The sequence below is a fragment of the Penicillium griseofulvum genome, assembly GCF_001561935.1.
Source record: "Penicillium griseofulvum strain PG3 chromosome Unknown contig_11, whole genome shotgun sequence".
Taxonomy (NCBI): Eukaryota; Fungi; Ascomycota; class Eurotiomycetes; order Eurotiales; family Aspergillaceae; genus Penicillium; species Penicillium griseofulvum.
In genome coordinates this window covers 35,897-50,648 of record NW_024467432.1, presented here as the reverse complement: position 1 = coordinate 50,648, position 14,752 = coordinate 35,897, and the positions used below count along the sequence as shown (strand labels likewise).

Below are 14,752 nucleotides of genomic sequence, written 5' to 3'. Positions count from 1 at the left end.
TACACACATATTTACAACATCAAGATCCTCCATCTCATACTAATCTATGGTTATAAACCTGTTTAATAAAACCAGGTTTTGGTTTTTATTGATTCAAGGGACTTCATCCCTTGATTGAGCAGCATCTCACCACCACATCACGTTTTAAATAATCTATTTGACATGTCTAGAAGCAAAAGATATATATTTTACGCTATAATACTAATATTTCCCATGTAATAATTACTCGCACTAATCATATAATTTGCTATACCTACTAGATGTCAGATATATACATAAACACCTGTGGACTCCTAAATTCCAGACGCGTACCTGAAATTCCTCACGGTGAGCCAAATCTTCCCAGCACCTTCAGGCCATTGGAATGAGCTATGTAACTCCATGTTTCTGAAGCTTCTGGCATGAGGGACTTAGCCCTAGGATGTAGATAAGAAAGCACCCTCTTTTCTAACACAATCCAAGCGTATCAAGCACTTTCCAAAGGGTTATACCTAGCCAAGTATAATACATGTAGTAAGTGACCCCTTCAGATACATACATAGATTGTTAATATGTACAATTCCATCTTGTAGATTCGATTACTAATGGAGATGCCACAGATTTATATATATATATATATATATATATATATATTCACATGGAAGTCAACACGAATTTACATCAATTCAAAAAAGACAAAAGACCATCCCAACATGAAACTCATTACAATAATTGGCGCCCTCTCCTTCTCAGCTCTAGTAGCAGCAACCCCGGTCCCACGAAGTAGCCGACCAATCATACCAACCCTGAAAGTCGTGGAGAAACTGATCCCTGGCTCAGGGATTCCACTACTGGCAGGGAAACTTGAGAAGACACTCGATATTTGTACGTGGTTTTACTTCACAGCGGTAAGATGTTGGCTAATCTATCTCTAGAATTGTGTTTGCCCTATTACTGTGTACCGAAGCCCAGTATGAGGTTTTCTTGTGTTTAGAATTGAATATGCTATAAGGCTATGGGGCTGATGCTGCTTTGTTTTTTTTCTTCCTGTGGGTTGTTCAGCTAGTCTGCAATGATGCTCTTTATTCATTTATACGTAGTAATGCGGCAGTGTCCAAGGTTTAATTGTCATCCAAATGAATCATTAGCAAACATGCCTAGGTAGATCGAACAAAATGACGAGCCAAGATTGGACATTGTGAATCCATAGATGCCAAAGATACGCAACTAAAACATGCCCTCCATATCCAAATCAAGGAACTCGGGATTTCCAACCGCCATATCCGCCGCATTGAGCACATCATCAATCGCATCCATGCCAGCCCCAGAATCAAGACCCATATCCTGGCCCACACCAATACCACCATCCATCCCCGCTGCCGCATCCGCTGCCGCCTTATCTAACATCTGATTGATATTATCTGGATCGTCCTCATTGGCTGTATTACGTGAAACATCGGGAGCAGAAGGTTCAAGATCCATCCGATCCTCCTGCCCTTCAACACCAAGATGCATATTCTGAATGATATTGGAGACATCAATATTCGAGACCTGCGACGGCGGCGCCATGAGCATATTAACCCTGCGCGCGAGCCGCACCACGACTTCCGCGCGTAGCGGATCACTCTCAAAGATCTTCGGCACGTTCTCATGTTGCAGTGACAAGGCGTCGCGCAATGTCAGAATCGTGCACCGCGGCAAAGCTTCCTTGCTCGTATCGACTGGGTGGTAGTTGTTCTGATCGACGGCGAAGGACTCCGTCATCGGAGCGCACACCATCGTCGTCGCAATGTCCAGCGCGATATGTCCGCTACCTGCTTCGGTTTGCTGCCTGACTTCATCGATTATTGCGCCTAGCACACGTGTTGCGCCCAGTATGCGGATCCCCGCCAATACCTGTCGGTGCGTGTATGCGTGTGGGGCCATGCTGATTCCTGGGCTAGCGCTCCAGAGAACTAGGGCTTGAATGGTTGTGCGAATGCTGGCTATTAACCCGCCTGCAGAGTGGGAGGTCCAGGTGTCGAGTTCAGAGCGGTGGCAGCTACCGACGCGGCGGAACGAGAGATATGGCTCTAAGGCATCTAGGATTGGTTTGATGTCTGTCCGGGATTGGTTTCTTGTTCGGACGTTTTTCAGTTGCTCTTCTAGAGGGCACCCAGTTATGTTAAGGACTGTTTGGTGGATGGCCTGGGCCTCGCCGGAGATTGAGCTGGGTTTGACTAGGGAATGGAGTGTTTTGATGGGGATTGTGGGGTCATTCTCTGATTCCCAGATGTGGTTGCCCAGCCATGTCAATGCGACTACCAGGGATGGGAGGAGGAAGGGCTCAAGCAGATCTGTATTGCGGTTAGCTAGGGTTTCAGTAGGAAGCGACCGCGCGATGATGTTCTTACATTCAAACCCGCCTTTCAAAGTATCGAAATCCAGCTTTCCGGACTCGCATGCACCGAGACTCTGATCGAATAGAGTTGTCACAAGCATGTAAAATTCGTGTGGGCTGCAAGAGGACATGGTCTCTTCACTGATGCCCTCGGCAATGAACAGAGCTCCTATCCAAGCGCTGAGGTCTTTGTTTTGCTTCTCGCTTAAATCAGTCAGCTTCTGGCTGCAAGCGCCCCGGTCCAATAGTTTCAACAAGAACGAGTCATTGTTCGAGATACCCATATCAGAAGGACTCAAGTCATAGCGGTATTTGAACGCGAGAACCAACAACAAGATGCTGCCAAACTCATCATAGACAGGCTGATTTTCGCCCTGGTCCTCGTCCCACTTCCAGGAATCAAGGACAGCGCAAAGAGGTTGCAGTACTTGCTTTGTAGTTCGGAATAGCAACATGACGTCCAAGGTTTGTGGACGGCGTGAGAGCGAGTTGCAGATGTTCTTCAGCGTCATTGTCTCTTTCTGATGGCACAAATTATGCATGACCTTGAAGAAGTTAGCATCGTGATACTCCCTTAAATGACGGATTGCATAGTCTGAAACATACATCGACCACAGCGCCAACTATTGCGCCTGCATTACCCTCCATTGACTCTATCTCGCCAATGAGTTGTTCAGCTCGTTCATGGTTGTTATTAATTTGCGAAACGAGATCGTCCTTGACATAAGGGCCACCCCCAGGCAGTGTCTGCATGGGGTTTTCTCCAAGAAGCTGTTCAATGCTGGACTCTCGAATGAGCTTGTGCGACGCACAAGCAAAGAGGAACTCCTGGCGAGCATCTGATAAAACACTGCTGCCTTGCATGGAGAACATCTGAGAGAAGGAGGGGAATGCGTTCGGGTCCAGACGGCTTAATGCGTGGCTGATGCACATTTCCATGGAGATCGGCACCATGGATGCTGCTGATATGGCTGCGAAAAAGGCGGGAAGCTTGTTAACGAGGAAAGATCGGAACAAGAGCATCGTGCGGTTGGATTCATTGCGATATACACCGTTGGAAAGGACATCGAAGGCGGCTGTGATGATTTCTTCGATGAGAACGTCATTGTGGCCCTGGTGAGGTTAGTTAAATGATCTGAGTCACCCTAACAAGTGAGAAAGAAATGATCCAAATCACTCTGACTGGTAAAGAAGAAATGAATTGTGTTGATTGGGCTTACCTGATATCGATTGGTGAGGTAGTTGATCAAAATAGTATCATCGACTAAAGGACGTCCCACAACCTGATGCTAGTCAGCGATGAACTCAATATTGCAAGGGATGAGAGAAGCTTACCATCGAATTGATGTAAACATAGAGTCCAGCTCTAGTGTTAACAACTGGGCCATCCATAACAGAAGACTCAAACTGGAGGGCATTGACATTCACGCCATCAATAGCAGGCCCATCTAAAGCCTTAGAAGACTGACCGGGGTAAAGGTTGAATACTTTCTGCAATTCTTCGAGGCGATGCCGAAGCGGCAGAGAGACATCGATACAGAGAGGTAGGTAGCTTGACAAAGCCTGTCCCAATTTTGTTTTCAATTCTATGGGAATTTCGTTAACAGATGCTTCACGGATGTCGTGTTATCACACAGCGCGGAGGTTATGTAGACTTACCTTGATTGTAATCACTGGACAACACTTCCAGTCCTTTGCTAGTACCAGACAAAGCTGCTAGTAGAATTCCAAGCGACTCGAACAATGACACCGCGTCAGGCGACCCCATCAAGCCGCCTGTTTGTTGCGAAACGTCCAGGCTGTGATTGTGCCACGCCACGACAGCCATAATCCAGTCTACGGTGGCAGAGTAGATATCTGCAGCCTCAACCACGGTTTTGGGGATTGACCCGGTGGAAATGAATACCATGACATCCTGGATGACTTTGATATCCGTCATGAGAGTGGATGGTTTCTGCTTCTTGGCCTTAGACGGCGAGCCCTGTGCCTCAACATCGCCCTCGCCAGATCCCGGCGCGTCCAGAACAGAAGAGTGCTTTAAAAGGCTTGCCAGCGCAGACGAAGACTTCACCCTCCCAACCTTGCACAGCCCATCGACGTACAGCGGTAGAAGAGGGTCCCAGGTAACACTGGAGGAAGCGCGAGCTTCAAGGAGCAGATCGAGGAGCTCATTTTCTTTCACCGGGGAGCGAACAAACATCAAACCGGACAAGTCTGTGAACTCGTCTATATCTATACGATTGGCCAAACATTGGTGGAGGAAGGTCCTCCATTGTTCAGGGATTGCCCTATCCGGCAGCATTGTCATCTCCACAACATAACACTGCGCCCTGAAAGTCCTAAAAATGAGACTGCAAGTTACAAACTCGCACTAAGCATTTTTCATTAGAGAAATAGATCGCTGGTCTTGAGGCTGTGAAGGATAGCTCTTTCTCAGGTTGGCGCTCCGGAGCTCGTGAAGGCAATTACATAATCATCACGTGAAAATAACTAATACCTGACACGTGACTTGGCTATCCTGTAGATGTCTCAGGCAACATAAGGCTAAACTTACAATATGTACATGTGGACTTCAGAATGTTCTACGCTATGATTGAAGTTATGACAAGACACAAAACCCAAGGACCTATGTATGTACCTAATCTGTCTGGAGTCCATGAAAATAGAAAAATTAGTATATCTAAGATAAACATTGGGGCTAACCTCTGAAAAAATGAAGTACTTTGATCAAAGTTTACTAGTTTACTAGTTTACGAGAGCACACGAATATTATTTTTAATCATTCATTGAATCTCGTTATAATCATGACAATCCCAAGTGCAGAACCAAAACAAACAGCGGTGCTCAAGTGGGGATATCAATCAAATGCAACAGTTGGAAAACCAGCGCCTCTATCCGTAACTCGCTTGACAAAAAGGGTAAAAAGCTATTTAAGCAGAAAAGAAAATGCATCGAAGCTGCCTCTCCTTAAGAGAGGACAGAAATCATCAGAGAAGACCACCCAGAATATATGGCGAGGCGACTGATCTACCACCAGTCACCGTGCTCCTTCATGGCCTCGGCGACCTTGGTGAAGCCAGCAATGTTGGAGCCAGCGACGAGGGAAGGAAGGACACCCTCAGCGGGGGTGACATACTGCTGAGCAGTAGCAAGACCGTTGTTAAAGCAGTCCTCCATAATCTTCTTGAGACGGGAGTCAACCTCCTCACGGGTCCAGTTGACACGGGCAGAGTTCTGAGCCATCTCAAGACCAGACACAGCAACACCACCAGCGTTGGCGGCCTTACCAGGGGCGTACCAGATAGCAGCGGCACCGGGGTTGGCATCACGGTGGGCCTCGAAGACATCGATAGCCTCCTGAGTAGAGCCCATGTTGGAGCCCTCAGCGATGAACTTGCAGCCAGCGGCGATGAGAGCCTTGGCCTCGTCACCGGAGACCTCGTTCTGGGTGGCAGAGGGGAGAGCGACATCGATGCGGCCAGCGATATTGGTCCAGGGGCGGGCACCAGGGATGTACTTGAACTTGGAGCTGAAGGCATCAGTGGTGGCAATCTCAGCGATCTGCTTGCGCTCAACCTTGATCTCAGCAATGGTGTTGATCTCCTCGACGGTGAAGGAGCCCTCCTCGCCGTTGATGACGAGGGCACCCTGGGAGTCGGAGAGGGAGACGACGGAGCCGCCGAGCTCGATGACCTTGAGAGCGGCGTACTGGGCGACGTTTCCAGAGCCGGAGATGGCGACGCGCTTGCCGGCAAAGGTGTCCTTGCCGCCAGAGGCGTACTTGATCATGTGCTCAACGTAGTAGACGACACCGTATCCAGTGGCCTCGGGGCGGATGAGAGAACCGCCCCAGCTGCCGCCCTTGCCGGTGAGAACACCTTCCCACTGGTTGCGGATCTTCTTGTACTGGCCGAACATGAAGCCGACCTCGCGGCCGGTCACACCGATATCACCGGCGGGAACGTCAGTATCGGCACCGATGTGCTTGCACAGTTCGGTCATGAAGGAGACACAGAAGCGGCGGATCTCGTTGTCAGTCTTTCCCTTGGGGTCGAAGTCGGATCCACCCTTGCCACCACCCATATTCAAGCCGGTCAGGGCATTCTTGAAGATCTGCTCGAAACCAAGGAACTTGAGGATGGACAGGTTCACCGAGGGGTGGAACCGGAGGCCACCCTTGTAGGGACCAAGAGCGGAGTTGAACTGGACACGGTATCCACGGTTGATTTGGACCTAGGCGCGGGTTAGAATTGTGGCAATTTAGGAATTTCAGAAGAAGAAGAAAGAAGTCTTACCTGGCCTTTATCATCTTCCCAGACAACACGGAACTGGATGACACGCTCAGGAACGGAGACGACCTGAAGAGCCTTGCGGAACTCAGGCTTCTTCTCGAAAAGAGTGGAGTTCTCGAGAGTGGAGGCGAGCTCTGTTTCGGGATTGTTAGCTTAGTCACCCCGAAAGTATGCCTCGGTGGAGCCAAGCCGAGAAGATGCCGATGGATAACGGATTAAGTCGGGATGAATTGTGTGGCATTGGAATGGGAAAGGGAATAGAAGATAGGAAAAAAACATACCCTTGTAGGCCTGCTCGAACTCAGGCTCGAAGGGGAGGTTTTGCATCATTTCGGCTGGTTTTGTCTGGTTACTCTTTTAGGTCGGAAGGTAGATCAATGCTTTAGCAATGATATGAATTAAATATAAAAGAGAAAGAGTATAAGACAATTGAGATTTTAAGTAGATGAGTGAAGAGAGAAAGAAACTGGGGGGGGAGGATTGTACAATTATATAGAGATGTGGAGAGGATATTCAAAGCCGGAGTCGGACGAGAGATTCCGGGCAATTGGGGGGGAAAAGGGACGGGAGTTGTAAATATCCCTATAGTCTACAATATACCAAGAAGCCCAGGTTGCACGAATGAGAAGAAGGAGATTCCAAGAGAAAGATGAAACCCAATGATTTCCAATGATTTCCGTGGAAAGGACGTCCGAAGTTCGGGGCCCGAACAATGTTATCTTATGGTTTAAGGTCACAGATATTAGCCTTATCTTTTCTCACATTAAAACTGCATTACTACACTTTTTAACTCCCCAATCATAACTCGTTTTTACTTTTTTTCACTTCCTAAATCTTCCTCGTCTCTTCCGTGTTCAATTCGTCTCCATCTTTTTTTTTTTAATATGGTTTAATTAAGAGGCTGATAGAGACTTCGAACCTAATGCATGATGCGATGAGGTGTACTATCAACCTATAGTGAAGTAGTATTCTATAAAGTTGGATCAAATTAAAATCAAAAAGCAATAGAAAAAAAAAACTTATGAAAAAAGAAAAAAAGAGCAAATAAAAACTCGAGTTCTCCGCCACCACTTACCAACTTCGGCAACGTCGCTCAACTGCAGACTGGTCACGTGCCCACTATACCGCAAACGGCCTCAAAAAATGGAGCCTTCCATCTTTGGTCCGAGCTTATCTGATCGTCTTTTCTTTCTCAAACACTTTTTACTCATTGTTCCTTTATCTCTACACCCATTTAAATTTTTTAATCTTTCTTTACCCCACCGGATCAATGGAACTGAGGGGTAGAGGGGTAGAGGGGTAGAGGAGTAGAGGGGCATCTTCAAAATTGAAATGAGGTACGGAGTACTCCGTATGGAGGACTCCGTACAAGAAAAAATAAAAAGTTACATGTAGAATCTAGAATCTGGAATATCCGCAGTACCACCCAAGACCCAAGATCCAGTCAATTGTCGTCTAATAGTCATGGTGGCATGCTTGTCCTTTCCGCCGGCTTGGGTCAGGCACCAATCCCGTATGCCAAGACCAAGACCGCTTAACTGCAAATTGAATCCCCCGATGGTCGGCCCTACCAAGTACGGAGGACACCAGATACATATGAACTTCAATACGGAGTATGGTGTACGAAGTACATAAGTTTATAGAATCTTATGATGGAAGTAATTTTATCTTCACACATACTGCCCAACGGTCATATGGTGCATACTTCGTGAGATATCATGATGTTTGGGTTGTCTCGATCATGCGACAATTTAGTTGCCTGCAGCTCTCCGCATAATGCCAAAGTCCCTTGCTGACAGCGGTTTGCGGAGGATGCGCTTCGCTCGGGTTCCTGGGGTCGCTGCAGGGACCCTCACCGAGAAGCCAGATGTAGAACCGATTATCACACGGGCCATGCTCCGTTCTATTATTTTTGCTAGAATTCTTCATGTGTGATGTACTCAGTATAATAGTAATTTACGGAGTATAATACATTTCAAAATGTCTCGAAGGACCAAAAGAATTAATAAAGTCACACATGTGGGACAAGGGCCCCTCAAGACCCAGTGGATTCCCCTGCAGATCCAGAAGCTTAACTTCTTCTAGAGCTCTCTAGCCTCCAGGACTATACAACATACTAAATTCATTCCAATGACTTCCTAGTGCATATGCATTTTTATCTCGAGATTGGCCTGTTTGATTTGTGTCTAAACACATAAGAACCGGTGTTTAGTACGGGTAAGTCTCCTATCTTGCAAGTGGTTGGGGGTCTCCTTTGGGCACATACAACATAGGTTTCTAGCGTATGTACATTGTCCTTTTGGTCTGGGCTTGTCGTGACTAGTGAAATACCAGTTAAGCTCTGAGCTTGAGCAAGTTCCCACATCTAATCTGACGAATAAAAAGTTGTGTTTCCAGTTATCTCTCCTTGTTTGGAAGCTCTATTCATTTGAAAATATATTCAATTAGTATGCAATGTAAAGTCTACCATGTGTTAACCGTTCAAGCAGAGAAACTAACCATAATATATATCTAGAGAAATCCACTAATATGTCCGACCACAGCTTAACCGAATATATATATATATGCATATGTAGTTGCGTTTACCAAGACGGCCTACTACCAATTCCACCCTATCAGTTCGATAATGATTTATATATAGATAATTATCAAGATTTCATCCGAGCCACTTGGAAATAACAACGAGCCCCAGTTCCACGCTAGCCGCACGAGCTTAACTCGTTCACAGTCCCCACCTGGGCACGCACACATACCCACAACACGTTCTAATTATCACTAGTACGGAGCACTTTGTACAGTTACAATATTATCCAGGCTACACTACTAAGATAAACCGAATGTTCAGAATCATGGATATTGTAGTATCTATCAATTGAGGTATCCGCTAAGCAGGCCCTAGAAGTGAGTGGATGCCCATATCCCCAGGGAAAACCGCGTTCTCCCAAATCGATCCGCATAGTAGAATGGCAATAGCACACTTCCCATTCGTCCATCATTCCCTATCGAGGGCACCGTGCGCTGTGACACACAGATTTATGTACACAAGATCGTCGCCTAAAGTCTTCCTACAGAGCTAGCGATCGCCAGTGTCGCGCTATTCGCGGGGTAAATACGAAATCCGACAACGAAGTCATTATGTACAATAATGAATAAGGGAATGAAGATGGATGAGTAATGCGATGACATTTGCACTGTTTATTATTATTTTTCTTGAGGATCTATGTTGAGGACATGTTGATCTGCTTCGAAAGTTAGCGCTGTGTGGTGACACGTGTCAGCTGTTGGGGGTTCAACACTGTTTGGCTATATGAATGCTGGTGATCTTGCGAAGGGTGTTTATGGTTCACCGTTCTTCCCCCTTAGAGGAGGACTGGTGTGACACGTGCATGTTCTTCAACGCGGCACATATGTGACGAATGTGATAATTGCGGCGAGTTCCGACATCGACTGAGTATGATCACCAAGAACGACACTGCGGCTTGGCAATGCTAGAGTTTTATTGATCACAGAAAGCATCCGACCCCTCTTGACATAACCTCAGATTTTCACAGAGTGAATCCTCCAACAAGCCCGTGGACAAGATGTATTATAACTGCTCGATGCAAGAAAAAACACCGGTTGTCCTTACCGGGCAAACCAAATTGATCGCGCTTCCCGTGCTAGAGAACCATTGGGGTCTTCGGTGCATTTCATGGATCGTGCGCGCTATCGAATTTTGCGAGAGGAATGCGAGGTAAGATATGGCCTATCGACTCTCGACTGGCAGTTGCCAGTCCATCGCATTGCACGGAGTAACCGTTGCATCTCTGGGTTCATGAATCACAATCTTCTGGGCCACTTCCGTATTCCGACTGGTTGACTTGAACTGCAAAGGCCTTGCATCGCGACACAGGTCATATAAGTCGAGGAATTGCCCGTCACCTGTCAAATGAAGGATTAGTGGACCTGAGCTCCACAGGTGGCGAATTTCACGGGGATGGCGGAGAAGAGAGAGAGAGAGTGAACGGACGGCTCGGATTCGTGTAAATATTAGAATCGGTTACTCCGTACAGAGTAGAGATGAATTCATTTAGATTCTGTCCAATTGAAATCCCTGATACTATAATCTCGAAAGGTGTAAAGGAGCTCCGCGCATAGATCCGCCCTTTTTAACCCCCTGGCCCGCGCCACACAAGATTTTGTGCAGCTGAGGGGGGACCCATATGAACTCCAGAAAAGGAGTTTTTTAAAAAAAACACGGATATTGAATTCGTAATTGATATTCAATATGAAGCAGAGTACTCATACGGAGTACAGAGATGGTCATTCCCCCTAGAGATCAACTCCTGTCATTTCTTATCTGGGCGCGATCGGGTCAGAGCTTGACCCCCGCTAAAGGGGGCTCTCAATATCACAGCTCGACGAGTGGCCCCTGCCCTGGCCCTTGTTTTCTGTTAGTAGATCCTAGCTCATGTGCTCTAGTGACGCCATCTGAGGCTGCATTTGTGAGGTTGTATCTCATTGTGGCCCCTAAAGGAAAAATCCAATATGATTTAAGAAGTACGAAGGTCTTAGCTTCGCAATAAATATAAGAAATCTTTGAAGATTAAAAAAATGGGGGGGGAAACAGCCGAAGTGGGTTCCGGGTCTTACGTGCTGCACGCGATATTGAACCCGGTTTGTGGGAACTTGGCAGGTAGGGGGGAACCCAGGAGTATACAACATACAGATCGACTTGCTATGTTTGACTTTGATATGTTAACCCACTATAAAAACGTCACCCCCGTGATTTCTGATTCGATTACTCAGTATTCTGCAGGACATAATAGTTTATATTTAATCCTACTCAATAAGCAGTACTTGAATAAGCAGATATTCTCAACTAATATTTCAATCATGACTAGACACCTTGCAGCCAGTAGGCCCAGGCTTAGAGTGGTTGAATACAAATCCAGGAGGTCCAAGTCTTGAAAGCTCCCCCCCTTTTTTTTCCCTTTTTTTTTTTCCCTTTTCTGATCCAGTTATGATTCGATGAAGCTATTGTCACCAGCCTTTTGCCCAAAGGAGATGGGGAGATGGGTATTATTAGCATGCCATATTAATCCAATAAGAGGATGTGTGCTTATGATAATAAAGCCCATCTAGTAACAAGTAATATAACCTTGGAAACGTATTAATATATACATATATAAAAAAGAAAAAAGAAAAAAATAAAAAACTTGCCCTAGATCGATATCCACAGTCAACCCGTGGTCAAGCAGATCTCAGAATGATTGGCCTGACCGGATAGACCCGTCGATGGATCCGATTCAGAAATCCTCCGTATACACACACGTTTGGGTTATTACATGTACCCCGTTTCTCTTCTATGTTCCAGATCTTCTTTTTTTTTTTCTTGGAGGGTTTTTACTTTGATTTTCTTCTTCTCTTTCCCTTTTCTCTTTCTTCCTGGGAAATTGGAACTCACATGTATGTCTACAGTCCTTTTGCCTCATACATAATGGGTATTCCATGTTGAACATTCCCCATTCTCTTGCCTTCACATCTCCTAGATGGTTCCCTAATGTCAATCAACAAGCCCCAATCTCGTGGACTCGGGACCATCAGGGATCTCTTCCGCTCTGCACCGACCTCCCCGACTTCCCCTTCACGACACCGAGTATTTCTCCTAGTCCGTCGAGGTAGGGATATTTTTTCCAAGTAACAATCCCTCCCCAATCTGTCTTTCATTCCAACTACCCCTCCAGTTCACTTAATTTGGGGCCGCAATTCGACCCCACCGTGTTCCCAGATTTCGGGGGAAAAAAAAGAGAGGCGCAGCCCTGAACAAACCAGCAAAGAGAGAGAGAGAGAGAGAGAGAACACAAACTAAGAAAACCATCGGAAAAACTAGACAAGTAGATCCTCCAAGACTACAAACCTCAACCTCAACTTCCTCATCCTGTTCGACCTCACCTTCACCACACCCATCCATGAACTCCCATCCGCAATTTGACCCGGCCACCATGATTGGTCTAGCCGGCGCCTCGCCAGGAATACCAGATGAAAACTTCGATATTTTTGAATGGTATCCGCGCTATCAAAGCTGTCAACGCTACTTCCTAGATCATGCCCAACACAGCGTCCCCGTCCAGGCTCTCTCCGCATTTTTAAACATCCGACTTCCTTTCCAGCGCCAACCGAACCCAATCTTCAACTCAACTTCGCCATCCTCATCTTCCTCCGCTAGCAACACCCCATCCGACACACAACTCCCAGGCCCACCCTCCATCTCGCTGATTCCCTACATCCGGCGGCTAGTCGCAACAGGCATGGACTTCCCAGGTGTGCTACACGGCTTCTTCGGTGATGATTGGGGCAGCGGCGTGGGACCCATGCACGAGCAAGAACGGCGCAACTACCTATTCGCCGCAAAGAGCGGCGGCTGGGCCTCCGTGAAAAAGGACTACGATATGCCCCCGCTGGAGACCATCCCGTTCTTGCGTCCTTTGCAGGGACCTCTCGATTCCGAGATCGAGGCTGCAGAGCGTAGCTGGAGTGAATGGCTCGCTATGGAGGACTGGATGGTTGGTCCCAGGGCCCCGGATCATATGCACGACTCCTCCTCACAGAACTCACGGCCGCGGAGTTCGCGTGGTTGAAATGTCTTGGAGGACTGTTCAAGTGTGCTCTCTGTTCGCATCGGTCGGCGATACGGCGTCCACCAGAGTTCCATTTTGGCTTTGATCTTTCACATCTAGCGATATTGTTCCTTGTTTATCCTTTTGGGTTCTTTGTCCAGCGTCTTTTGGTCAGCATTACTATTGTACATTGGGATCGGGTGCTGGTTTCTGTGACACCGCATTCAGTCACCGGCGACTTGTGCTACGAGTTTTATAGGGGTTTTGTTCGTCCTGTCCGGGGTTTATTAGATCGGATAGATGAATATTGCATATTACACACCCATACATACCCTCAATCCATATACAAATTGCGGGTCAATTCACTCTCCCCAATCCTACAGAAAGCGGAAGCCATCCGAGGCCACGGAATGATCTCGGAGCTAAGGCAGAGAGACAGAAAACGGGGCAATTACGCCTTCGATATAGAAAAACCCCCAGTTCAAAGAATAGGTATATCTCATATGTTTCAGAAAAAGTGCACATCATTCCGGTCTACAATTCAATGTTCAGTGGAGAAGTAAACCAAATACATCAAAGCCATCCTTTTTCCCAAATCTATGAACCAACTATTAGCAACCCCACTGGTTTACGATTGTTCCGCTGTGGACTCCCCCAGATCCAATCCGAGCGGTTACCACTGGTGGCTGCCCCTTGGATGTGATATTCGGGGTGGCGAGGGTGGACTGAAACTTCTGAATATCATAGAAGAATCGGGTAGGAATCCCGCTTTATTTTACAGGTATTGAGTTTTGGAGAGATCCTAATTTTAATGTAGAATTATTAGTATACGGAGTAGAGATGGGAGAGATTATACAGAGAACCACCTGTGGACAATCTCGTGGCGTAGCTGAGACGCCTTTTTTTTTAGCATTTTTAGCCTTCTTATACGCTTGTTGGGATTTTTTTTAGTTCGACGCTTTCTCCGCTAGTCTTGCCACCTGTGGATTCCCCTGGTTCATCACAGCCTATGGTTTGTCTATTAGAAGAAAATTCTCCGAGATCGCCCGTTTTCGATCGCTCTTATTTTGGTGGTTTTAGTTACAATGTTGATTTTTTGAATTTTATTTTATAAAACATAAGGAAATTAGTATGGCACTTCGTCTTCTAAGCCCTAATTTGGAGCTGTGATGAGTTCTGAACGAAAATGTAAAAAATGTGAAATTCTACATAAAATTATGAGGGAACAAAAACCAAAAAGGATCCAGTGGCATCACCTTATCACCATGGAGTATATATAAGTTACATCTATATATGTGCCATTCTGAATAATCAACGTGATCCGATCTCTTAGAACTACCAGGTACATCTTTTGAACCGTGTAACCGTCTGACATCCTCCAGCAACTGCTCGATTCAATAAAGCCCTCCGTCAAGATCGACCCATGCAATGAGAAACATAGCGCTGAAATAATTGTCATGGTATAATCACGGCCGTTGTTTCCACTTTGGAAAAGTAATGAC

At 46.5% G+C, this 14,752-nt stretch overlaps 3 protein-coding genes across 3 annotated transcripts; 1 reads left to right on the top strand and 2 right to left on the bottom strand.

Annotated features, from left to right (window-relative positions):
- Positions 1-1,206: 1,206 nt before the first annotated feature.
- Positions 1,207-4,559, bottom strand: nut1 (putative RNA polymerase II mediator complex subunit Nut1; the record flags this gene model as incomplete). Its single annotated transcript, XM_040796255.1, has 6 exons — positions 1,207-2,315; positions 2,373-2,904; positions 2,966-3,472; positions 3,580-3,642; positions 3,695-3,969; positions 4,019-4,559. The coding sequence occupies 6 exons, from the start codon at positions 4,557-4,559 to the stop codon at positions 1,207-1,209; spliced, it is 3,027 nt and encodes a 1,008-aa protein (XP_040650793.1).
- Positions 4,560-5,386: 827 nt separating this feature from the next.
- PGRI_085400 (glutamate dehydrogenase) lies at positions 5,387-6,981 on the bottom strand (the record flags this gene model as incomplete). Its single annotated transcript, XM_040796254.1, has 3 exons — positions 5,387-6,592; positions 6,655-6,785; positions 6,933-6,981. 3 exons carry the CDS (start codon positions 6,979-6,981, stop codon positions 5,387-5,389), a joined length of 1,386 nt encoding a protein of 461 aa, XP_040650792.1.
- Positions 6,982-12,602: 5,621 nt separating this feature from the next.
- PGRI_085390 (uncharacterized protein) lies at positions 12,603-13,271 on the top strand (the record flags this gene model as incomplete). Its single annotated transcript, XM_040796253.1, has 1 exon — positions 12,603-13,271. The coding sequence occupies one exon, from the start codon at positions 12,603-12,605 to the stop codon at positions 13,269-13,271; it is 669 nt and encodes a 222-aa protein (XP_040650791.1).
- Positions 13,272-14,752: the final 1,481 nt, after the last annotated feature.